This window comes from Lotus japonicus, chromosome 6, assembly GCF_012489685.1.
Source record: "Lotus japonicus ecotype B-129 chromosome 6, LjGifu_v1.2".
Classification (NCBI taxonomy): domain Eukaryota; kingdom Viridiplantae; phylum Streptophyta; class Magnoliopsida; order Fabales; family Fabaceae; genus Lotus; species Lotus japonicus.
The window spans coordinates 48,545,740-48,571,300 of NC_080046.1; the positions used below are offsets into that span (position 1 = coordinate 48,545,740).

At 34.0% G+C, this 25,561-nt stretch overlaps 2 protein-coding genes across 2 annotated transcripts; one reads left to right on the forward strand and one right to left on the reverse strand.

Annotated features, from left to right (window-relative positions):
• Positions 1–599: 599 nt before the first annotated feature.
• Positions 600–10,549, forward strand: LOC130723963 (suppressor of mec-8 and unc-52 protein homolog 1). Its single transcript, XM_057575113.1, has 16 exons — positions 600–746; positions 836–1,046; positions 1,123–1,275; positions 2,652–2,700; positions 4,535–4,618; positions 4,945–5,048; positions 5,564–5,650; positions 5,722–5,775; positions 6,371–6,466; positions 7,399–7,526; positions 8,040–8,166; positions 8,248–8,307; positions 8,420–8,527; positions 8,913–9,013; positions 9,642–9,693; positions 10,148–10,549. Exons 1-16 carry the CDS (start codon positions 718–720, stop codon positions 10,244–10,246), a joined length of 1,542 nt encoding a protein of 513 aa, XP_057431096.1. The 5' UTR covers positions 600–717; the 3' UTR covers positions 10,247–10,549.
• Positions 10,550–20,245: 9,696 nt separating this feature from the next.
• LOC130725464 (ervatamin-B-like) lies at positions 20,246–21,741 on the reverse strand. The gene is made up of 4 exons (XM_057576689.1): positions 21,616–21,741; positions 21,436–21,508; positions 21,134–21,360; positions 20,246–20,473 (listed from the first exon to the last, which is right to left on the reverse strand). The coding sequence occupies exons 1-4, from the start codon at positions 21,739–21,741 to the stop codon at positions 20,246–20,248; spliced, it is 654 nt and encodes a 217-aa protein (XP_057432672.1).
• Between the last annotated feature and the right edge of the window lie 3,820 nt (positions 21,742–25,561).

Sequence of the window (25,561 nt, forward strand, 5' to 3'; positions counted from 1 at the left end):
TTAAAATATAAAATTAAACTATACACAATGAATGGATGAGTTAAATAATATTATATTTCAGTTTCAAAAAAAAAAGTAATATTATATTTATATACGTCTCAATGTAAATATTTCTATGTATATAATTAAATTTCTTCAATTATTTTATTGTTTAACTTTTACATTTATATATTTTAAATGATTTTTTCATTTCAATATTATGAATAAATTAATAAAACTAATATAATTATTTGTGATTTTTTTTTCTTTGATGAATGTCGCAACAAGTTCGAGAATGCTGCATGTCCCTTCCCACAACAGTTTTTCCTGAAATTCGAACTTATCCTCTCATCATTGCACGACTTAGCTTGCTTACCACTAGACCAACATCATGATAGTATTATTTGTAATTCTACCATGACTTGAAAAAAACATTTTTACATAAAAACCCTTTAAAAATTGAATTCTTAGATAAAGACGAATTACATTTTTTTGTTACCAAAAATTATACATTTTAATATAATTTTATAGGGGTTCTTAATTTTTTATAATTATTTGAAGATTAAATTTATATAATAAAGGTATACTAAATGAAAGTAATTTTTTACACTAACCTGTGAAACCCTTCCCTGAACAGTGAACACCAAAGCAAAGCAAAGTGTCCGAACCCTCCCGCTACTGTGTTGTTTCCAAAATCTGAAGAGAGAATCCAAAGCCCCACACTCAGTGTAGTTCGCAATGTCTACGCTCGAAATCGAAGCTCGAGAGTGAGTACTTTTCTTCCCACATCAACCCTGTATCTTCCCACAATCTTCAATCGCTAACAATCGTTATTGTTTTCCTCTTTTCTTCGCAGCGTAATCAAAATCGTGCTTCAATTCTGCAAAGAAAACTCCTTACACCAAACGTTTCAGACACTGCAGAGCGAGTGCCAGGTTTCTCTCAACACTGTTGACAGCATTGAAACCTTCGTTGCGGATATCAATAGTGGAAGATGGGATGCCATTTTGCCTCAAGTTTCGCAGCTCAAGCTTCCCCGGAATAAATTGGAGGATTTGTATGAGCAGGTAATGTTGTATTCGTATGTATATGTATATCGCATTCCGCTTCGTGTGATGCTTATGTTCATTGACATGGTTGCAGATTGTGTTGGAAATGATTGAGCTTCGAGAGCTGGATACCGCGCGTGCCATTTTGAGGCAGACGCAGGTGATGGGTGTCATGAAAAATGAGCAGCCGGAAAGATATTTGCGACTTGAGCATCTTTTAGTTAGGACTTATTTTGACCCAAATGAGGTTAGAATACTTTTTTGGACTTCTTTTTGTTTCTGCACTTTGCTTAAATTGTGTGACATTATTCTGCTATAGTTGCTTAAGATAAGTTTCTATATATTTGTTATTTGTAAGTGCAAAAAATTTAAATTTACTTGTTTTGGAATTAAAAGTATTTTGCCTTCAAGATACATGACATAGATGTCTGTTGTGTTCATGCTACGGTGAGAATGGTTCGAGTATAATTGACACTTTGGTAAAGCATTGTAATTTTAAATATGGGGATGGTAATCAATGCATTGCAAATGGCGTCTTTGTGAAGGTTTATCTATAATTTTTTTTATGAGGTACTTCTTATGCTTCTGCTCTGGGTGGTTGTCAAGTTTTACAGCTAATTGGATAATTTCCCTTTTTTTTAAGAGACTGATTCTTTGTTACACTGAGTAGAACAAATATGGTTTAGATAAGATTATAAGAATAAGTAGAATGCCAATCCCACAATTCTGCTCATCACACTTGTTTGTAGAAGTATATTGCCCATGTATATGTTTCCTTTTAGTCACTTGTTTCTTTTAGTTTTGGTGGTGGTAGTTGTGTTGAGTTTGCGATGGTCCAAATTTAAGAGCATCATAGCCCATCTTCGATATGATACTGGGTTCAAAATCCTACCTTCATTTTTTGTTTTTGGACCCCTAACTGCCTTCATTTCTGCCACCTACCTGCCACCCTGAATTTCTTCCTTCATTGAGGCCATCGTCTGATAGTCTCCTTCATTCTGACCACCCTAGGGCCTAAGCTGCTTTCATTGGAGCCATCAGTTCTACAAACTCCACATTCTAGATGACCAATTCTAGGTTTGGAGGCTGTCAAGATCACGCATCAACTAGAGGTGTGGACAAAATAGTCTGTACTCTGTATAAAGGATTTAACAATCCTCAGCTTACGACCTAACTTTTGGGGTTGAGTTAGGCCTAGCTTAGTCCTAACTTTAGAAAGCTTCTCCATTCAAACATACGTTTATGAGATTTAGACTTTCTTATTTTTTGAGGATTATATGCTCCTCATCCTTGCACACACACACATTTTTAGCTGCAATCACATGCCACATTTATATAAGTATAGTGTATTTTAATATTTGTTATATTTTGTTTGGAAGGATTTTAATCTGTTTCAGTCATTTTTCTTAAATTTCTTTAATAAGTACTCTTAATAGAAATAATTGGCAGCTGGCATGCTAAACCAAGAATTTGGTTTGTATTCCTTGTCCGTTCTTGGAAACATGAATATTACCGAATGAGTTATGAAACCTTACTACTAGCCATAGAACTGGGACTAATACGTGTTGAACTTCTTGTGTTTGTTCCTCTGCATGGGGTTTATGACTTGTGTCTATGTGACAGGCTTACCAAGACTCAACAAAAGAGAAGCGACGTGCATTAATAGCCCAAGGTTTTTGTCTATTACTTTTTTTGTAGTTATTATGCCTAGTGTTGATGTTGATTTTATGATTCTAGTGAGTATTTGTTTCTTGATTGGAAATGAAAAAAGTTTCTTCATTCATAATTAGAGATCCATTTTGTTATTTAAGTTTTATTTATTCTTTGTGTAAAAAAGCTGACATTTAGGCCCCGTTTGGAAAAACAGCTTAATTAAGCACTTATGGTCATAAGCGCTTATTCATAAGCTATTTTTAAAAATTTATTGAAATAAATTAAAAATAAGCTGTATATAAGCATAAGCTGTTTTTCATAAGCTATCCTGAGTAGCTTATGAAAATAAGCTGAAAATAGCTTATGACAGGTCATAAGCTGTTTGCATAAGCCCTCCCAAACACTGGCATAAGAGCTTATGCTGTCAGATAAGCTCAAATAAGCTCTTCCAAACTGGGCCTTAATAACCTACGACTTATTCTAGATCTTCTAGGAATAAATCATGGAACATCAAGCAGGCTATAGTTTCTGATAGAGAATGTGGATTTTAGATTACTATCTTACAGCATCCAATTTGTTTATGCTTGTGAGTTGTGAATGGTTTTTGATCGAGCTCAATGGTGTAGCATATGATCTATGTAGCCGACCTCACTTAGTGGGATGAGGCTTTTGTTGTTGTTGTTGTGAATGGTTCACCTTAATTTTGGCTTTGAGCTCATATTGGAGTCAACTTGTGATTTCACTGTGTTCACTGATTTGTGGATGTGCTTGATTTGATGTTTGTTGGGGGTGTTGATATAGGTCTTATTTGAGGTGTAACTGCAGGTCTGGAGGGGGGGATGTAGTTGCTGTTTGTGGCACAACCATATTTGTTGTAGAGTTTTTCGATAATTTTGTTGGAAGTTCTCTTCTATAATTTGATACTGTCCCTACATTCAGAATCAGTTTGCCCAAGGAACACGCAGAGTCTTTTATTTATTATTATTTTTTAATGTTCTAGATATTTTTTCTGGATGTTCTCTTATATAATTTGAGATTATATCCACTTTCAAAATCACTTTGCCAAAGGAACTTGCTAAGTCATTCTTATGACATTTTACTCATTTTGGAGATCCTTTGTGGATGATTTTCACATTTAGGATTGTTTCTTTATGGGATCCAGTAGTTTTCAAAATTTCTTATTTCTTCAATAAGTGGAAGGTTGCCTTTCTTTATTTGCCCCACTGTGCATCAAATGCATCCTATATGCGATCTGTTTTCCACCCAACAATGTGCCAAGGAGATGACCTTGTTTAAATAATTTGTGTCTAGGAAGTAGGAACTTTGGTGATACCAAATATTTTTTTCTTTTGTAAGTGTAGTATCCTAACAAGATTATATTTATACAATACTGTAACTACCTAAAATAACTTATTAAAATTCAGGACTCTTACTCACACTGGTTTGGAGATAAGGTATACAAAAGCGATGGTAACCTGATCACAGGCATTTAATGAACATTGATTTGCACTAAATCAAACTTGAGTCTCTAATTTCTGGTCACTAAATATGAAAAATTTAATATGCTTTACTTTTTTAACAAAACCATGACTGGAAACAGAATGACATTATTTATATACTAAATTACTAATATGATTCAAATTAATTAATTGAAAATCACATTTACCTAGTTCTAGAATACAAGTGAATGACCATAAGAAATACTAAAGTACATTAGAGTTAGACTTAACAATAACTGCCAATGGTACCTCTTAAGCGTGTGGATTTTTGTTCTCTTTTATTTTTGTATAAGTGTATGTTATTGTGCTGATCTTCGTGTTCAAACAAAAGAATGTCTGTGTTTGCATTTTCAGGTATTGCAGCTGAAGTGACTGTAGTGCCACCTTCCCGATTGATGGGTTTAATTGGTCAGGCTTTGAAGTGGCAGCAGCATCAAGGTGAGATGTTTTATCACTGTGATCATCTGCATATAGTGTCTTTGTTATTGTGTATTTTTGTACGAAAGTCATATAATTTTTTAATATTTTGGCTCATTTTTAATTTCTGCAACTTCTAGGTGCTCAGAATGTATTCAGTTTTTACATTTCAGTCATTGGGATGCATATTTCTTTCCTCTAATAATAAGCAGAGAAGAAACTTTTTTTTTCTATAGCATGGCTAAATTTGTGATGCCTGGAAATGATAAAATGCTTGGTTGCCACCATGCTACTTAGAAGAGAATTTATATCTTGATGGTGCAATGCTTTCCCTTGGGATATTTCAGGGTTACTTCCTCCTGGTACGCAGTTTGATTTGTTTCGTGGAACGGCTGCTATGAAACAAGACGTGGATGACATGTATCCAACAACTCTTTCTCACACTATAAAGGTATGCTTTCTAAATCCTTTTGAGGCATTGCTTTAGTTACATTTTTAAGGATCAATTTAAAATACCTTAATATTTGAAAGAAGTGGTTTGGCTATAAATTGCTCGAGTGAAAAAAAAAGCTGAAATTTATATACATTGAGATGATAAATTCTGCATGAATTTTGCAAAAAGAGTAAATATCCTGAATCTATTCTATTTCTACTCAATGAATCTATTCTACTTCGAAAGTGGAATAGTATTTAAGAAATTTAACTTTTGACGACAATTTTTGCAAGAAGAAATATTCAAATGGTCATTTCCTGCTGTGTCATTGATCGTCAGTCAGACAATCAAATTAATTTGACCTCCTCCTATTTATGTTGCCTATAGAGGTTGTTTTATCCTCTCCTTTCGTATCAAAGACTATCCTTTTATATAAGATCTGTTATTAATCACTGGGTACCCTTCTAATCATGTTGAAAGATACACAACATGAGTACCTTACTCTTTTCTGGTGTCTGCCTGTGTGCTTGTAGTTTGGGACAAAAAGTCATGCAGAATGTGCTTGCTTTTCACCAGATGGGCAGTTTCTCGTATCCTGTTCAGTTGATGGATTTGTTGAGGTATACATAGTTTGATTTGAGACTTTGATTATAAGCAGCTTTCTTCCTGATTTGTGGACATACTTTTCAAGGTTTGGGATTACATAAGTGGAAAGCTGAAGAAAGATCTCCAGTACCAGGCAGATGTGAGTTAGTTTTTATTTGAACTTCTTTATGTGCCAAGAATAGATGTCTTGCATGTAACGGTGAACGAATTTGGGGTATAGCTATTTTGCTGACATCATTCCTGTAAAATTTTGTTAAGCTTTTCAGTTTCTGAACACTTCTTTGCCCTGTCACCTTTGCATTTATAGATGCACTCAAAGCTGTAGAATTGATACTGTTGATTTCTGTTGTCCAATTGGGAGTTATTTCAACTTTGGTCACAAAATGTACTTTTTTGCTTGAACATTAAGTATGCTGGTAGTTCATATGTAATATATCAAATATTTACACAGATTACACGATTTACTTGAAAGATAGTCTTTTCTTTCATGAATCATGATGAGAAGTCATGTTTTGGTGATCTCTCTTCTTTCTGGTGTTAGTATGTGTATGAACACATCTGCTTAACTTTTTGTTGTATCTTAAAACTATCAATATGAACATGGTTACCTCTGGGAGCTAGCTAGTTGTACACTAAGATAATTTATCTCTGTCCCTTATGAAAGGAAAGTTAAATTTACCATAAGTCTAGTCTTTTTTTTGCCTTGGAGATTTTCTGATTCTAAGAACTTGCAGGAGGTATTTATGATGCATGATGATGCTGTACTTTGTGTGGACTTTAGCAGAGATTCAGAGATGCTGGCATCTGGATCACAAGATGGAAAAATTAAAGTGAGTATTACATCTGGATCACATTGCAATGCAATCTTAACCTTACGCTAGCAAGCCTGCATAGGCTATACTTCTAAATTCTAGGTTAGAGTCGTGGTCTATAGTATAAATAGGCCCATGTACACAGAATTCATCATGAACGATAACAGGGTTCCATTTTTCAGACTCCACCCCCAACCCTCTCCTCTTATGATTAAAAAAATTAAAAACAAAAGTATAAATTGGGTGAATATTCAGGTGTATCATTACATGGTAATCAGTTATTATTATATTGTTGTTGCTTACTTGATTTATTTGATTCAGCTGACATGAAGCTTGTGCTCTATTCTTATGGAAAAACTTTAGGTGTCATTCCAGTGAAGTCTTCTCTAAATTGTCTAGAAAAAGAATTGTTTGGTATTGCATTTTAAATTGACATGGACATTAGGCTTTTACTCGAGTGAAAATGGTTTCTACATGGCTTCGAGCTCATTATTTTATTGATTTTTTAATGCTTCTCTTCTGGTAAATTGTGTGTAAAATTTCTCAAACTTGATGGTTTGGAAAGCAAGTTTTCAAATGCCCCATCCCAGTATACAATATTGTAATGCTTGTGGTTGTTTTGCATTAGTTGATAAATTGATAAAATATGGTTGACTAATCTATGAAAAATTAAAATAACAATAGCACTAATAAGTACAGAGACTATATTCATTACAGCAATGTTAATTGTACCTAAAGCAGAATTAACACTGTTATTTGTGTTCAATACTATATCTGGTCCTACTTTGTCATATCAAATTGTATCTTGTGGTAAGTTGTTCCTTGAATATTGAATATTTGCTGGCTGCAGGTCTTGATAGTGTTGCGATTGTTATTGTAAAAAGTGTTTATGTTTTCACCTTAATTGTTGATGTGAAACTTTAAACTGTATTATTCACATTTCATTTTAGGTATGGCGTATTAGGACTGGTCAATGCTTGCGGCGTCTTGAACGTGCACATTCCCAAGGTGTTACAAGTCTTTCCTTTTCTCGTGATGGGAGCCAGTTATTAAGTACTTCATTTGACAGCACAGCAAGGTTTTGTTTATTTATTTTTACTTATTTTGTGTCTTTGATATAAAAAATAATTTCCAGGGTCTTATTTTTCACCTTACACTTCCAACTTCTTAAAAGTTTTTGTAATATGTCATCTTTCTGTTTTTGGGCTTATGACGTGGACTTGAAGTTTCCTCCATAGCTGGGAGGTTTTTGCTTTTATTACTTCTGTTATTACTTTTCAATTCACCTAAAAATACAATTTCCCTCTGCCTGATAGGGTTTATTTCTGTAAGAAAACCATAATATAATCCAAGTCAAATTCAAAACATAGCATCACAAGTTCATAAGCCTCATAACATAACATAATGAGCTTTAGATAGTAGTTTAACTAGGGATTCTACTGGAACTGCAAGTGAAGTTACACACTTCTGTGAGATTCTTTATATAGAGCTCATCTCCTTGTTCTAATCTTAATGCATTGGCTTTGCAGTATATTACCCTTATTAATTGTTTAGCAACTTCTGAATGTGACGGTGCTTCTGTGTAATATAGAATCCATGGCCTTAAGTCCGGAAAGATGTTGAAAGAGTTTCGCGGCCATACCTCTTACGTGAATGATGCAACTTTCACCAACGATGGGAGCCGTGTTATTACGGCATCAAGTGATTGTACAGTCAAGGTGAGTTGGTTGGCAATATACATGAAGCAAGTGCTTTGGTTTGTTGCTAATAAGAAATGTATTATTTCCTCCTTACTGTAGGTCTGGGATGTGAAGACTACAGACTGCATACAAACTTTTAAGCCACCTCCTCCTTTAAGGGTGTGTCTTTAAACAACTACTGTTGTGGGTTTTTTTCCATTCAGTTTCGCGATATCATCTCCCCTGCAAATTAATTTATTTTGCTTACTTTCTTGTTTCTTTGGACTGTTAGGGAGGTGATGCTTCTGTTAACTCTGTGTACATTTTCCCCAAGAATGCTGATCACATTGTTGTTTGTAACAAAACGTCATCAATATATATCATGACACTTCAAGGCCAGGTATACATTCAAGTGTGGGTGACTGGAAGTCATTTTGTTTATGCGTAGTTCCACTTCCACCATGTCTCAATATTAGTGTTAAGGCTGTTGTGCCATTGTTCGTCTTAATGATTTATGTATATTTTGACTTTTGACAAGGAAAAATATATTCTGTGCATTCATGTTGGTAAAATGTTAACATTTACTTTGAGACACACAGATTGGATTAGAGAACTTCATGTCTTACTTTGTTTTCATTTATTTTGATAATGAACGTTTTTTCTTAGGATATATAACCTATATGTTTCTGCATTTTGAGGATAAGTGAATGTATAACTTCTGTCTGAGGTGTATCTGCAATTATCATCACTATTCCGAGCATGGTTTTCTCTGTTAATTGGTGTAGGTTGTCAAGAGTTTCTCATCTGGTAAAAGAGAGGGTGGAGACTTCGTTGCAGCCTGTATTTCACCTAAAGGGGAATGGATTTACTGTGTTGGTGAAGACAGGTATGAAATTGTCCCTTCATGCAATCTGGTAGATAAAGATGTTGATAGTTGAAACTACCTTATCAGAGACTTTATAAAACAACAATAACCAAGCCTTGGCAAATAGGTGGAGTTTACTCAATCATGCCTATTGACAGGCCATTTAAATCCAAATCCTTGTTAATGGTTACCTGTAGTTTGCTTTGGTCTGCCTCTATCTCTACTTGTTGGATATGAATTATTCTCCATTTGAGATCTTTTACACATGTTCAAATCCCTTGAGAATGAATCATCTTTATCACAATAGTTGCTACACCACTGCTCTCTTTAATATGTTCATTCCTAATTCTACGTATTCATCATAAAATCTTCCTTATGAGTTCTATGGCTGGTATCTTCCTTCATTCCCTTGTGAATCTCTATGATGGACCCATAAGACTTGATTTTTCTCCAATTTTCCCTTCTAAAATAAAATTAGTAGGACTCTTACTAAACTTATGTTAAACATACGAGCATAGCCTAATTATGCAGCAATTTCTGAGTTCCATGGGGTTTTCCAGATCAGCATTTTTTTAAAAATGATCGTTCTAAATCTTCCAGATAATTGTCATATTCTTTGTTCTTAATGGGATCTACAAATTAAATGCAGGAATATGTACTGCTTCAGCTATCAGTCTGGCAAATTGGAGCATCTGATGAAGGTATGTTTTTTGAGTTGGCCCGAGTCTAAACGTCCCTCAAATTGGTCTTACTGTCCACAAACATTGTCATACTGTTTTCATATATGTAATTTTATTTGATCCAAATTAGTGTACCTTTCTTTAATGCTTATATCTGCCGCCTTTATCTTTGAGTTGAATTAAAGGGGGGATTCCATTAACGTTTGTAAATACTGAACTTAAAGTGGAATAACATGCCTCTCATGGTGTAATTTTATCCATTCAAGCTCATTAACTGCCTTTTCGGTTGATATGTCATGCATTCTGTGTTCATTAACCTTTGTTTACTATGGTTCAATGGCCATGTATTAACTTGGTGTTCTGGATTTCATTTTCTTGTATGCTATGGTATCTTCCACCTCTACAAAGGATGTTGTTATCTTCTTGATATATAACTAACTATGGATTTAACAACAATCTCTCTGTTTAATGGCAGGTCCATGAGAAGGAAATTATTGGTGTCACTCATCATCCTCATAGGAATCTTGTTGCAACTTATAGTGAAGACGGCACAATGAAATTGTGGAAACCTTGATTCTGTATTTCTATCAACTAGTTTGTGCATTTAGAAAACCTTAGATTCATGTTCTGATGTTCATCTCCTTGAGAAGCTCCTTTCTCTAAGTAATGATTGGAGTAAGCAATATCCAATGCGCAAAGAATATGTTTATTGACTAGGGAGCCCATTTACCATGTTGTAGCAAATAGGAGTAATTTATGCGATTGTTTCTATATGGCCTGAAAATCACTTCAAACGTTACCCTGAATTGCTCCTTTTTATTCTTGATTCTCTTTCAAGTAGACTTAGAATCTATAAATTTAGTTTTCATTGCTTTGATTTGTTGCAAATATTAGTTTTATATTTATAGTTTTTGTTATGCTCATTTTTGTTTGGGAAAAAAAGAGTTATGCTCATTAAAGTCACTGGTGAGCATGTTGAATTTAATATAATTACTCATTTAAAGAGAAATGATGACAAAAACATGGCACTTTGAGTTAATTTGTCAATCTGTCAATTGGTACTCGTGTATAGTTTTATACTAGTTTTGAAAGAGTTTAATATGTTGAATTTAAAACAAATTAAATCTGTCAACACGAGCATGTTGAATTTAAAACTTAACACGAGTTCTACATTCTGAGTACCGTTGCACCCGCATTAAATAAATTTTTAATTTAGATAAATATAATTTTATGAATTAAAATATGTTACTTTCCTATTAATATAACAAAAATATGAAAAATGATAACAAATTTAAAAGCAACATCATTTCAAAAAAATAAATAAATTAAAAGCAACATATTTTTTACATTAGTTAAGATATTCAAAGTTGTGATTGTTTTAAAATTATTACTCCCTCCGTTCCTAATTATAAGACCTAGTTTCAAAATTTTCATGTTCCTAAATATAAGACCTCTTACAATAATCTAGCAAAAGGTTTTGTATTCTTCCATATTTACCCCTCACATTAATTGTATGTTTTCAATTCTAAAGTTACCACCTACCATTAATTACTACTAATCCAACTAACTAAGACTTTTGATATAAATGCAATGATTATTAGTGAGAGAAAATGACAAAGGGTAAATAAGGAAGAATGTATGCATTTTTAAAAAACTAATACAATAATTAGTCATATTAAGTGTTTTCTTAATAAGCGCAATTTTTTGGAATAGGTATTATATTTATATTTAGGAACGGAGGGAGTATTACACTAATGTATAAATAACGTAATGTTAAATATTTATAAATATAAGCATGTTCTTTTGTGTAATAGTAAAAATTCAACTTGTTAAACAAGGAGTTTTGGCCACGTTGGTTGCTATGTAGCTGGTGGTGGATTATAATTCATCTTAGTTGCAGTGTTATCAGACTCGGACCGGTGATCGACTCGGTCGAGGCACTGGGTCAATGAGTCAATGGTTCAACCACTGGGTCATTGGTTTGATTGCTTGACTCGGTTTATATTAAAAAATTATAATAATTTAAAATATAACCTTAGTATATCATATATATAAAATAATATGCATTCTTCTAAACAAGAAGTAAGGTGGTGTAGTGGAAATTTGGATTAGCTTTCCTCCTTTAGGTCCTGTATTCAAGTCCTAGCCATGACAATTTTTTTAAATAACTCTCAATTGAATATCATTTGACCAAATAATTAACATTAAATGTAAATTAATTACAGTTTGACCATTAAAAACAGTTTCGACAAAAAAAAAATCAGAAAAAAAAAAAAGACTGACCGGTCCAAAAAAAACCGGCCGAGTCGCCGGTTTATTACCTGAACCGGCCGGTCCAAACCGGTTCATACCGGTTCAATTACATGCCCGATCCATTTAATGGCTCGGACCGGTCAAGGGTCCGGTTCCCGGTTCAACCGGTCGAACCGGCCGGTCCGGTCCGAGTTTTATAACTATGCTTAGTTGAGTTGAATTCCTTGAAATATACTCCCTCCGTTCCTAAATATAAGACTTATTCCAAAAAATTGCGCTTATTAAGAAAACACTTAATATGACTAATTAGTGTATTTGTTTTTTAAAAATGCATACATTCTTCCCTATTTACCCTTTGTTATTTTCTCTCACTAATAATCATTGCATTCATAGTTAGTTGGAATAGTAGTAATTAATGGTAGGTGGTAATTTTGGAATTGAAAATATATAATTAATGTGAGGGGTGAATATGAAATAGTACAAAACATTTTGCTAGATTTTTGTAAGAGGTCTTATATTTAGGAACATGAAAATTTTGAAACTAGATCTTATAATTAGGAAGAGAGGGAGTATATGCAGGTACATGAAGTGGTTATAGGGGCGACAACTTGAATTTGTTTGGACCAGGGCAAATTTATGACTCATGTTGCTTTATGTAGGATGTTGATGTGGAGATGAAATTAGAATTCGCGTATATTGAATTGAATAGTATCTGAAAAAAATTATTAAAGTGATTCATCTCACCTGGAGCGAATTAAGAAAAAAAAAGGAAGAGAGAATGTGTGAAATATTGCAGCCCTTTAATGACTTAGGGAGAGAAGATAAGACATGATGCATGGTGCGTGAAATGAATTGAACCATGTCATAAAGCTATCATATCTATATCTTTGTGATAATTAGAAGTCATGCATACATATATTCCCTTTATTCGTAATTATGACATGGTGGTTTACGTCAAAAAATGAAAGAATTAAATGATGATCCCTTCATGGCATGGTTTATATATATATCTCATGTGTTAGCATGACTTGAATATCACAACGATGACACAAACTTCAAACGCACTCCAAATGGAGCAAAATTCTCTCCATTCTGAAACAGAGGCCAGAGAACTGTTTGAAAGCTGGTGTAAGGAATATGACAAAACATACTCTTCAGAAGAAGAGAAACACTTCAGGTTCAATATCTTCAAGGAAAAACTTGCATATATCACTCGCGAAAACCAGAAGGTGGTGGGTTTCCGCCTTGGCCTCAACGCTTTTTCTGACGAAACCGCTGATGAAAGGAGCCTCAGATGTATGCGTATCCCTGTCCTCGAGAAAGGTTTCGTCAATCATGTTTTAGAATGTGTCAATTCCAACTGTTCCAAGTGTTCTAAAATGGAGGAAGCCGGAATCGAAGACAAAGAATTAGAAAGGTATGTAATGCTTGAATTTGAAAGCTGGTTGAAGGAATATCCTAAAACATACCATTCCGAAGAAGAGAAAATCTACCGGTTCGGTATCTTCAGGAAAAATCTTGCATTGAGGCGAAACACTGCCTTTATGTATCAAATGGCGTTTGAGCACGAGTTTGCACAATTCAGCTACAAGAGTTATGCTGATCGAACCTTCCCCGAAATGAAACGCCTAGCTGAACAGAATATATGGTAATTATATATGTTACATGTTGGTTAGTGTTAGTATAGTGTTAAATCAAATTAAATACCCCTATTATGTATGTTAGTCATGTATTTTACTGTGACTACGTTAGTCCTTATTTTTCACCAACATTAACAACTTAAGTTAAGTTAAGGGATGCTCTTTTAGTTTCAATCTGTGTGTGTGGAATTGTGAATTGGCAACTGATAATACTAATGCTTTAGAGCCTTGTTAGACTTTCTGGAAAATGGGCGGCTACCCATACATCATATCATACATGGTCTTGGATTGGCATTTTCTATACACACACATATATAATTTATTCATTATTTAATGTCATAATTTTTTGTGATACCATATTCTACTTCATTTCAATATCACACTACTCATTTGTTGATAATGTTGCTGGTTACCCGGCAACATGGATTTATAATGTGCAGAGTTGCTTTACCCAGAGAAAGCTTTCTTACGTACTGATATGAAAAGTAATGATTTTCAACACAAAATTGCAATCATATTTGCACCAATATAAGAATTTAGTTAAAGATCAGTTGGCAATAAAGTAGGCAAAACACAATAAGGGGATTTTCAGTTGTGTTTCATACTTGTGTAACTTCTACGTACAAATTTAGACTCTTGAACAAACCTTTCTCTAATCGAAAGATTAGCTAGGTTGACTAGATTCACAACTATAGGATCACAAATATGTTTACTGAGTTCAGTTAAAACACTAATTAAACTCTTTAATTGCTTTGTTGAGATATGCAGTATAATTTGTTTTCTTCTACATTTGTAAACTAGCATAATGGATTTCTCAAATAAGGATAACTTGAGTTTTCCAAATAAAACTTTGCTTTCCGTACTAAGTTTACTAATAATGTAAAGTTAACTTGCTCACCCCAATTCATTTAAGATACATCTTATCCTTCATAAGATTACTAAGATTTTACTAGGATGATTATATATGCATTGTTCATACAACAATAACAGTAACAAAGTGCAAAAGGCAAACAAAGTGCAAATTATGTTATGTTTTTATGGGTTGAGAAGGGATTTGGAATCCCTCATGTGCTACAACGTAAAATTTTCTTATACCGTCAACCAATTAGATTTTAAGGATGTGTCACGTTAATTAATGAAGTTAAACAAAAAAAAAAGGATATTCTCACATATGTGAAATTTGTTGGTTAACTGTGCATAGAAATTAAACTTTTAGTACAATTTTAATGAAATATGAGCCCTTAATGTATATATCGAGAGGAAAAATTAAAATTGTCAAAAAAATAATATTGACCATAAGATTTTATTAAAAAAGTAATGAAAGGTCCAGATCATGTGAGATTAACACATGAGGGGATCTAAATCCTTTATCCTCATGTTTCTCATTATTGCTAGACACGTCTTTTCCTCTTGGTAATGGTTATTCTCACCCGTATCATCTAATCCACCCCCTAAAGTGTGAAAGTACAAAATACCCCTTAAAAACCACCACCCCCCACATTTCAAATCCCTAATCCCTCACCCCCACCCACACATTTTACTTTCCCTTTCCCTTTCACTTTGTTCTTCTTCCTCTTCTTCATTCCCTTTCATCAACACTTCCAACGTTCACCACCGGTGCCATCGCCACCGCCACCTACTCTTGACATCATCGCACCTAGGGCCTTCACTCGCCGCGTCAACCGCTGTGCATGTTTGCTTGATCAATTTCACGGTCAGTTTCGCCTTTTCTCAAGTTATGATTTTTTTTTCGCACTTTAAACTCACTTTTAGGTGCGTAGGCATTGAAATTTACCGTGTAATGTTATTCTGCACGCACTTTGAAGTGCGATGTTAGCGCAGTTTAAAGTGTGTGTGCAGACTAAAATAGTCTGAAATACATCTTGTTTTTGATACAGATTCCGAGGACAAAGAACTTGAATGTGAGGCGTAATGTAGGTGATGAGGATCAATCAGATGTTGTTGCCCCCGCACGTATTCGTCCCACGAGGTCGGCTCGCAAAAGACGAGGATAGGAAGCAAACTGTGTACGTGGGGTGGTGATTAGGGAGCCTCAACCTGAGGAGGTCCCAAATGTTGTGCAAGAGCCTAATGATGATGATGAGACTGAGGAGGAGGGGGAGTCAGAGGAGGAGGAATTCGAGGAAGAGAATGATGTTTACTTCAAAGGTGGCCCTTATGACTTGAAGCTCCTAAAAAGTTATAAAACTCATGTTGCCAATCAACTATAGAAGCATAACATGGCCCTAGAGGAGTAGCATTGCCGGGAATTGATCTAATTTTTTTACCATGACAGAGATCTACAGGATGCACTGGTGTAATTTAAGTGATCGTATTGAGCAGACAGTTTGAAACGTCAGTCTTGAGTCTCTACTGACATCCAATTATCCCCACGTTGATGCTGCCATGTTAACAGAGCCTTTGCTCGCTAATCATGGCTTCTGAAGGTTGCACAGAACAAGGAAAATGACTTTACGGTTCAAGCTGCTAGAGCATTCTTGTTGTGGTTGGTGGGGATGACTCTATCCTGTGACAAGAGCAACAATAAGGTGGATGTTTCTTACTTGCAACTGTTCTGAGATCTTTCCGACGTTGGCAATTATGCATGGGGAGCAGCTGAATTAGCGTATCTCTATGATCACCGGAAGGATGCTAGCAGGGGCAACATCAACACTTGTGAGGGTACCTGACTCTATTTCAGGTTTGACACAATTTGAATTTGGTACCTTTGATTTTTCACTTATTTTTGTGCATTTTTAACTTAACTACTACAACTTTATGTAATTGTGAATATTGTATATAGTTTGTCTTTTTGTTTTTAATTTCATCTATCTTGTTATTCTCACATCTCTTTGAGTAAGGAGAGATGATAAAGCATGTATTGGATGGTGATATCTTGACACACAATATGCTCTTGCAACAACATCTAGAGGAGATTGAAAGGATACTAACTAATCTTCCTAAGCAGCTCATGGAAATGCAAATGTCATCCTTCAATCAAAAGGTAATGAGATGTAAATTGTGTTTTGGAACTCATCCTACTAGTATGTGTGCTTCACGGGAAGAGCAGATGGATTACATATGGAGGCAAGAACCAGAACCTTTCATTTGGCTACCACCATCACACCAAACCATATCAACCACCAGAACAAGATAGAATTGTAAAGTTGGAGGGTACCTTGATTCAGTTCATGAAAGTATTAATGATAAATCAAAAGAATATTGTGGCTTCCATCAAGAACTCGGAGATTCAGGTGGAGAAGTTGGCTGAACAAATGACTGAACAACAACAAAGTAAATTAACAGCCAATGATGAAGAGGTTGATAGTGATAAAATTGAGCAAAGTGAGATGGTTGTTGGAAAAGAAAAAGAGGAAGAAGTAGAGGATGAGGTAAGATCCAAAGTTTCCGTTGAACACCAAAACACAAGTACGAATTCTGTGTTGAATATGTTCATTTTGTGTTTGGTGATATGTTGGATAAACATGACACTTCACCTAAATCTTTAAGTGCTTTCAGGGAAAAATTGCAAAAAAAATCAAGTCACATATTTGTATATAATAACCAATTTATATGTGAATTTGATGTAATTACAAGAATTGAAAGTGAATTAGGGTGAAACAGTGCGAAATTGAATAAAACTAGGGTAAAACTGGGGCGTTACAAATTACTAGTAGATGCAAGGAGTGAACTGCTCACACAAAAGGTAACACCGCAGTTGACTTCGATTTCACATAGGTTAACTAACGCAATGTGAGAAAACATGATGTGTCAAGAGGAACGATTGATAACAATAGAGAATATAATATTTTCATATTTTTCATTTTAACAAATTATTTCATTTTAATTGATTTCTTACGTGGATAGAAGATATAATTTTGTCCATGGTATTGCGACCTTTAACAAAACTAGCTTGTTTAGGAGAAGTAAAATTTGGTAACACTCCACTTGCCCTCTTTGCCAATTAATTAGTCACAACCTTTTGATAGCTACGGATAACACTCTGATTAAAATATATAATGTTTCTATTTTTCAACTTCAACCATATTGATTTAGACGGTTGGGCCCAAAATGATTCATTTTGGGTAAAAAATTATTTCATAATCATTCTACAATATCTTCATAGCTTCCATCAGATCAGGATTATACCCAGTTTCAAAAAAAAAAAAGATAAGGATTATACCCTTGAGCAAGTTTGATTTGTGTCACATCTAACCTAAGCCTCTCAAGGATTTTGCCTCTATACCTAAAAATATTTCCAAAGACATGCTTAATCCACTACTTTAGATGACAAGTAAATCTATCCACATTAGCATTCCAAGAATCATGTGGTCTCCAATTATTCTTAACCTGACTTGGAAAATCTAGGTGATCCAACCGTGATGCTAGGAATTTGAAAGGTTTAAGCTTTATGTGATCCTTATAACCCAATCTAATCCATAAACCAGAGTGATCAGAGATAGCTTCAGATAAGAAATAATCTCCACCAAATAGCTATACAGTGAACCTCCATGAGCACTGCACAACAAAGCTAGATAATCAGATCCCATGACTAGGCACCAATGGACTGTCAACACAGGAGCAAATTCAATTAATTAAATTAACCACACTTCTGATGCAAACAATAGGTTCTGAAATCCATTCATAGAAGGAAAAATGGAATCCTTTAGCCCTCCCTTTAAGCCACATTCAATATGCGAGCTCCAGCAAACTCGAACCTTCTTGAATTGTCCCCTCATTAAAAAGCAATTTGTTCCGATGATTCCAAATTGTCACCTTCTTTAGTGGCTCCCTTTGAGCCACATCGGTGCTCGATGTTGAGCGAGCCACTAACAAATTCTCCCGGTTGCTCAATTGCCTCCTCCACTTAAAGGACCAAGTCCATAAGCCTTCCATAGTTTTCATGTAGTAAAGAGTACACTTTTGGGTCCAATATCCGCTAGTTCACAATGATTGAGGCAATTTTTAATTGAATCTCCTCCAAGTTTTCAACATTAAAAGAAAAATAATATATTAAAGTTCCCTACAACGCTCTAGGGATCATGAATGTTTTTTTTATTGGCATAGGGATCATGAATGTACTCCTTAAAAGCTCAAAACCGCTCTCATCATTCAATGCAAATCTCTTTTGATGGTGAGTGTAAATTATGTAGTACTCCCTCCGTCCCTAATTATAAGCTAACATTGAGACTTTTTTTGTGTCACTAAATATAAGCTAACCTTGCAAAAGTTAATATTTCTTTCCATATTCACCCTTGCATTTATTGGTAGTGGAGCACCACCATTAGTAGTACAATGATGAAAAAGTGTTATCATAAATAGGGGTAAACATAGAAAGTTGTACATTTTTTTTGAAAACCAATGTATCAATTAAGGCTTTCTTAATAAGTGTGATTTTTACAACTTTAGCTTATAATTAGAGACGGAGGGAGTATAAATTGAACTAAATGTGAAAATAAATTGTATATCATTGAATTGGACATTGGATGATCTCCTTTAAAGTCGTATTGATCCTCCACAAAATTAAGTAATTATAAGTGATTAAAACTTCTCTTATATCTCACACTCCGTTTCACAGCCAACGATGAGACATATTGTAGAGCCATTTTTTATAAGTGATTACAGATGAGATCTAACCATAGACATAAACATACACTACAATGTAATTCACACTAATCAATACAGATATCCAAATCCAAATTAATAGATTGCTTAAATAATTAAGTTGACTTACATATACACTCTATTTAAATAATGAATTAGCTCAATTTTATTAAAAGCAAAAATAACAATTGATTAAAACCAACAAAAATTAATAAAAAGTAGTTCTTACATTCCTTATGCTTGGACAAAATCAATTGCATAATTTTTTATGCAACCACATGAATGGTAGAGTCGTGTCCTCAACTTTGATGCCGCCTTTGAAGCAAAGGTATATTAACTCCTATTGTTGCCTAAACACAAATCCTCTGCCTGGTCATAAATCATAATGGCCCACGACGGCAAATTAAATGCAGCATTCATACTTTAAACATTTTTTGATAAGCCAAATATATTAAGGAAGTACTAGGTGTGCTTTAAACCAAAATGTACAAGAGAAAGGAACAATAGAGAGAAGAGGGTGAGGATATAACCAGCAAAATTAAAACTAAGCTAAATTCCCCTGTACACAGTAATCCTAACATACCAATCTACTCTTAGCAAGGGTCAAAAATCATCAAGGAACTATGCAGTAGTGGTAGTAGAATCGAGCCTGGAACCATACTCTAAACATTAAACAACATTCCTCACCCAAAGAATGTAAACTTCGGCACCAGCTATTGGCTTAAGTCAATTTCAACACTATACGAGCAAATCTTCATCGAGAGTGAATTGACATACGTGCGTCAATTTTCAACATTGTTTTTTCTAATAAGGGACCCAATCAGTTGACGGATGTGTAAATTGTAAAAGAGCAATTAATTATAAAAATATGTTCAAAATAACTTATATCATATAACTCATAAGCTTACGTACCCAAATGTTTGTATAAGAACTTAGTCTACAATATAAACCTAAATAAACTCTTACAAACTCATATTAAAGACGTATTTGAGTAAATAGTTTAATAAAGTGTGTATAGCCTCATAAGCACTTATTTAATTATAAGTAAGTAATTTAATCCTCGCTTCTCTTGTATTTCACCCTCCTCTTATGATTGGGTAGCACGGGTACTTATTGATGCCGCAAATTCCTTGTTGATCTCCGGTGTTCCTCCGTATGTAGATTAAGCCTCCAGCTCCCCATGTATCACCCCAGGAATTCTGGACACACCAGTAGTCCCCGTCCTTGTTGGAGCCAAATCCAACAATTGTTACCGAATGGTAAGACAACTCTTCCCCAAGTGTGGGCTTATGCGTATAAATGCCCTGTAAGATACTAAGATTAGTCACTTATAGTCACTTAAAAATACAATGAATGAATTTAATATTTCACAAACCTTCTTGTAATCATGAAAGTGGCCACAAATTTGGAGTGTCACACAAATAGGTTGTCTTCTAACGGCCAGCGCAAGCTCATATTCATTGTTGTGTGGGACTAGCCCAACCATCAATGTAGACCACCATTTTCCTACTTTTCCAGTAGTTGTTTCTTTTTTCAAACTGCATTGTAAAAAAATGAATTACCGAAATTGACTTCTTGGATGGAAAATTAACATCAATGACAGTAAAATAAAATAGTAAATATTTTGTAAGCTTAAAATTGATGATATCGACGGTGAACTAATAAATAACATAATATTTATAATAATAAGAAAATTTATTAATAGAGTATACAGATATATCATAGGTTTAAAAGAGCTATGCAACAGCAATAGGAACTTTGAATGCTGAAGATGTAGATGAAGAACAACAAGAGGTAGAGAAAATATCAAAGGAGAAAATATGAGAGTGTGGCTTCATTTAGTCGAAAATAATATTGTTTTTTCAAATTGTAATTTAAGTAAAAGAAAATCCCAAACCAGCTTTTACAACTAAAAAAAAGTTCACAACAATTAATAAAATAAGCAAAGTGCAAGGATTACTTACATCACCCTTTCGAACCTGTTGATAGGCAATGTAGGGATAATGAGCATCAAGTCCCACACCAAACCTTTGAATATAATTTAGTGCATCTCCTACCGAGCCATGTTCACACCCATCACTTTCAAAATCATAATCCACAAGTTCTTGAGGAGAAAGTGTAAGGAGGGAATGGGTAGCAATGTAATGGGCAGCCTCCACTGCCGTGATTGATGAGAAAGCCCAGCAACTCCCTAAAATAAATTAAAATGGGTGAGTGTAAGAAATTTTTGTAAGAAAAAAAAAATTAGCTAGACAAATTTAGTTACCACAAATCTTCTGATTTTTAATACTAGTAAGAGCTCCTTCACGCCTCCAATCTACCTCTAAGGGTAGTGAAAACTGAAATAAAAATGTTAAATGTTATTGTAAGAGAAATTAAAGTGTAAACACAAAACTCTAATAAAATGTCTACATTGAATGAGTGTTTAAAAAATTAAAAAATATACCTGAGCTTTGACATGGAGAAGACTACGGGGAAGCTTCACGCTAAGCTGAAATGGTGAATGACACCCTCCATTGGCCCTAACCCTAGGGGTGAAACCAATGAACATAGAAGCTTGAAAAGAACTCATGATCAATGGAATGATGGAAGGTTCTGGAGGTGTAGAAAGGTTTTGTTTTCTTTTGATAAAGGCAGAAGGTTTAGTTAATTTGCTTGGACTCACTCTTTTACTTTATTAACTTTACATTGGGTAGTATATATACATATAACTTTGTTGATAAAAAAAAAAAAAAACTTTACATTAGGACACCATTCACCAACTCTCTGAACCTAAGGCTAAAAGTGATCAAAAAGCTAAGATGGTGACATTTCTTTTATCTATTTCTTGACCAAAATAATAATAATAATCTCTTTAGTAAAAGTACTATAAAAGCATAAAACTATAAAAGGATAACACAAATACATTGGGATTAACTCTAACTTCAACTTCCAACATTATTAACCCTATGTCGCCAACTGTAAAAGCATAAAACTATATGTTGGTGATGATGCACATGGTGAGAGACGATTCCCAGAAGGCTTGATTGAGATGTTCAAAGGCAATAATGTTACTTACACACATCTTTTTGATGTAGAAGAGGTGAAATGATGAGAGAGATAGGAAAAAAAGAAAAAGTAAAAGAAAGAAAGTATTACATGTGATAGATGATGAGAGGAGAGAGATAGAAACAAAAATAGGTAAAAATGAAGTATTTAAAAAATGAGTTGTGTATGTAACTATATATCATTGTTGGTGCAAATGCTGAAGAACAAATTTTCATGGATAAATTTTTTTAATTAACCTTCTATTATTAGCTTTCTAAGCATATCTTAATATTTTTTTTCTGCTTGTTGAATATTTGATGGTTGAGTTTTATATGAATCCAGATATTCACGAGATTCAAAGTCAAGTCAATAAGTATGGGAGGTAATATTTTCTAACCATGCTGTTATCTCTCTTCAGGTTTGGAGCTGGAAATTAAATGTTGTGTTACACTACACATCAAATGTCTTTTACTTAGCTAGTTGTTTAAAAAATATGTTGACTTTTTAACAAATAATACAGTCATGTGTTCAAAAGAATGTGTTACTACTTGCTAGCATTTCTCTAAATGAATGAACATCATGTGCTATTGGAGTTTATATTTTTTTTTATAAGCTATATTTATTTATTGTAATATAATTAAGGTGGCTTTTGATACAATGAGATTAACTTCTCAGCAGAATGCAAGGGGATGAGTTTAACCAGGGGGTTGGGTTTAACCCCCTGACATTAGTTGTCTAGGTTGGAAGCAATTTTGCGTCAATACAAATTTGTTAGTGGAAACTTCGTGGCTTTGTACATCTAAGAGAAGCCACTCAGAGGTTTGGTGTTAGAAATATGTGATGGTTAATCTGTTGTCCTTTAACAAAAAGGATGTGAATTAATGCTAATTTATGTACAGTATTTTTCTTGTTTTTATGTGCCGCACATGATGTAATTTTTTCTGCAATTTTTTTTTTAAATGGCAAAATAATATATATATATATATATTTTATAAGCTATGATTTATTAAGATCTAGCACAAAGGGTACTAATACCCAATTACACAAGGAGTAAACAGTAGAGAACAGTGGGATTACAATTGTAATTGCAATAGCCTTAGTCAGACTAAGGAATTGACTTAAAGGAAAACTAAGAAAATAAGAGAACCAATCCAGAACATCTCATGATGCTTCAGAGGTAGAAATTCTAACTGAACCAAAGCTCCCACGTTAGCCTTCTGAACAAAAAAGATATATATATATATATATATACTAATAAGAACAAAATAGAACATAGCAGCACCAGGAGTGCTTGGAGTACAAGAGTAGACAAGTGTTTAACAGGCCCACATGTACACAATGAATATTCTACATTGAGCAGAAAAAATCCCACTAATTAGCACCCAGCAGCGAGACTACATATAATATGCTTGTGGCTGCGATATTGCATATATAAATGATCTAACACCTTATAGATATAAATATATCATCGTCAATTTGGTTTTTTACTTTTAAATTGCCTTTTATTTCAATTACATATGTGAAATGCTGGTTCGAAATTAAAACTATGTCGAAGCATTATTCTGCACATGTTTTATTAGACTACTTACAATAGACTTGTTGAAGTGTTGCAATGGAGTGTTGAAAGGGTGTTGAAAGTGAGGTGGATTGTTGTAGGTTGAAAATATTAAAGTGTTGAATGGGGAGGGAGTGAGGACCACTTTAAACACTTGGCAAAATCTTATTAGTTGTTGTGATTTTTAGATTTTTATTTCATTCTAATTATTTTGGGTCAATTATTTCATAATAAATTAATTTTTTTTCACCAAAATTCATAATTTTTTTTATCTATAAATAGAGACTTGGTTTATTTGATTTGAACACAGAAAAAAATGAAAAGTTTTCCTCTAATTTTTCTATTTAGTGAGTAAAAATTGAATGTGTGTTGATTTATTACATGAAAGAGAGAGAAAATAATGTGGAATGTAAAAAATGAAAAATGAGGATGTTGAGAAAGAGAACTTAGTCTTATGATATTTGGTTTGATACGAGTGCAGAGCAACCCAGTCTGGGGATTTGACAAGAAATGCCATTTCATGGATAAGCTAGTTTGGGAAGTATCTCAGCATTACAAATAATTTGATATGATGCCTATAATATTGGACATGGTACGTTTCTAGGTATTATACAAAATACAATTTCCATTATAATGTGGATATTAAGTTATCTACCCTGATTTCTTTTTAATTTTTTATGAGAAAACTGCTATGATCCGAGTGATAATAAAAGTAAAAAATTTATGTTCAAATATAAGTTGCTGTGATTTTGCCAAACATGTTTGTAGAAACTCAGTTTATACACCCCAAACTGGGGCTTGGGAAACGTAAACTATGATCTGAACATAAACTTAACTTAATAGTTGTATGTTTTGCTACTTAGTTGATCGCATGTTGCGGGCCCTGGTTGGGACGGAGGACCTCGTCACGTCTTATGTAGCCATTGCGGCGTTTTGCGCATGGGATCATAGTGCGACAGGGGAGGGATTAGGTTCATGACAAGGAAGGGTCTGTAATTTACAAAAATGCCCATGTTAAGTGAGTACTTTTAGGGGATCTTCTGGAATTTCCACATGAAAATAACCCTAAATGAGTACGTTTAGGGGCTTTTCTGGTATTTCCATGTGAAAGAAACCCTAAATGAAAGCACCCCTTCTACCTTTACGTCTTCTTTTCTTCTCTATGTCCGACCTCCAGCGACCACCGTTTCGCTTCCATCTCTCTGAAGCGCAAACCATCGTCACCTACAATATATAAATTATAACAATAATTTAAATTTATAATTTAGTATAGTAACAAGACACAATAGTAATTTAAAGTCTTAAACTACATACTTAGAACATATAATACGCAGCATAATTTATTGTTTGGTTCATATCTTTTTTTACTTTTTTGTTTTATACTTTTAATAAATTTTTTTGATGAAATGATTTTTCACTAACAGTGTTGTGCCTAGTCGTGAGAGTGGGTTTCGTGTGTTTTAGCAGCTCTCTTGCGTAATACACTAGCTAGGAGACTAATCTTCTAACTTAAGATTCAAAGTTCTATTTCACTATACATGTTATGTGTGGTTTTGTTTTGTCCTCACTTCTTATGTTTTTGGGCCTATTTCATTTTTGGGTTGTATTAAATGAGTGGGAATGTGAATCACATTAGGATTTTGTGTCCTGGAAAAAATAGTTGTAAAATCAGGATAAGATGTACTGCCAGATTCATATCTTGATGTTCCCAACCAAGACTATGGTTGATCTGACTTTAAAAAATGTCTGCTGACTCTTGGGGAGTTAAAGAAATAAGGTTGCTCTTATTGTTTCTTACTTTTTTTACATA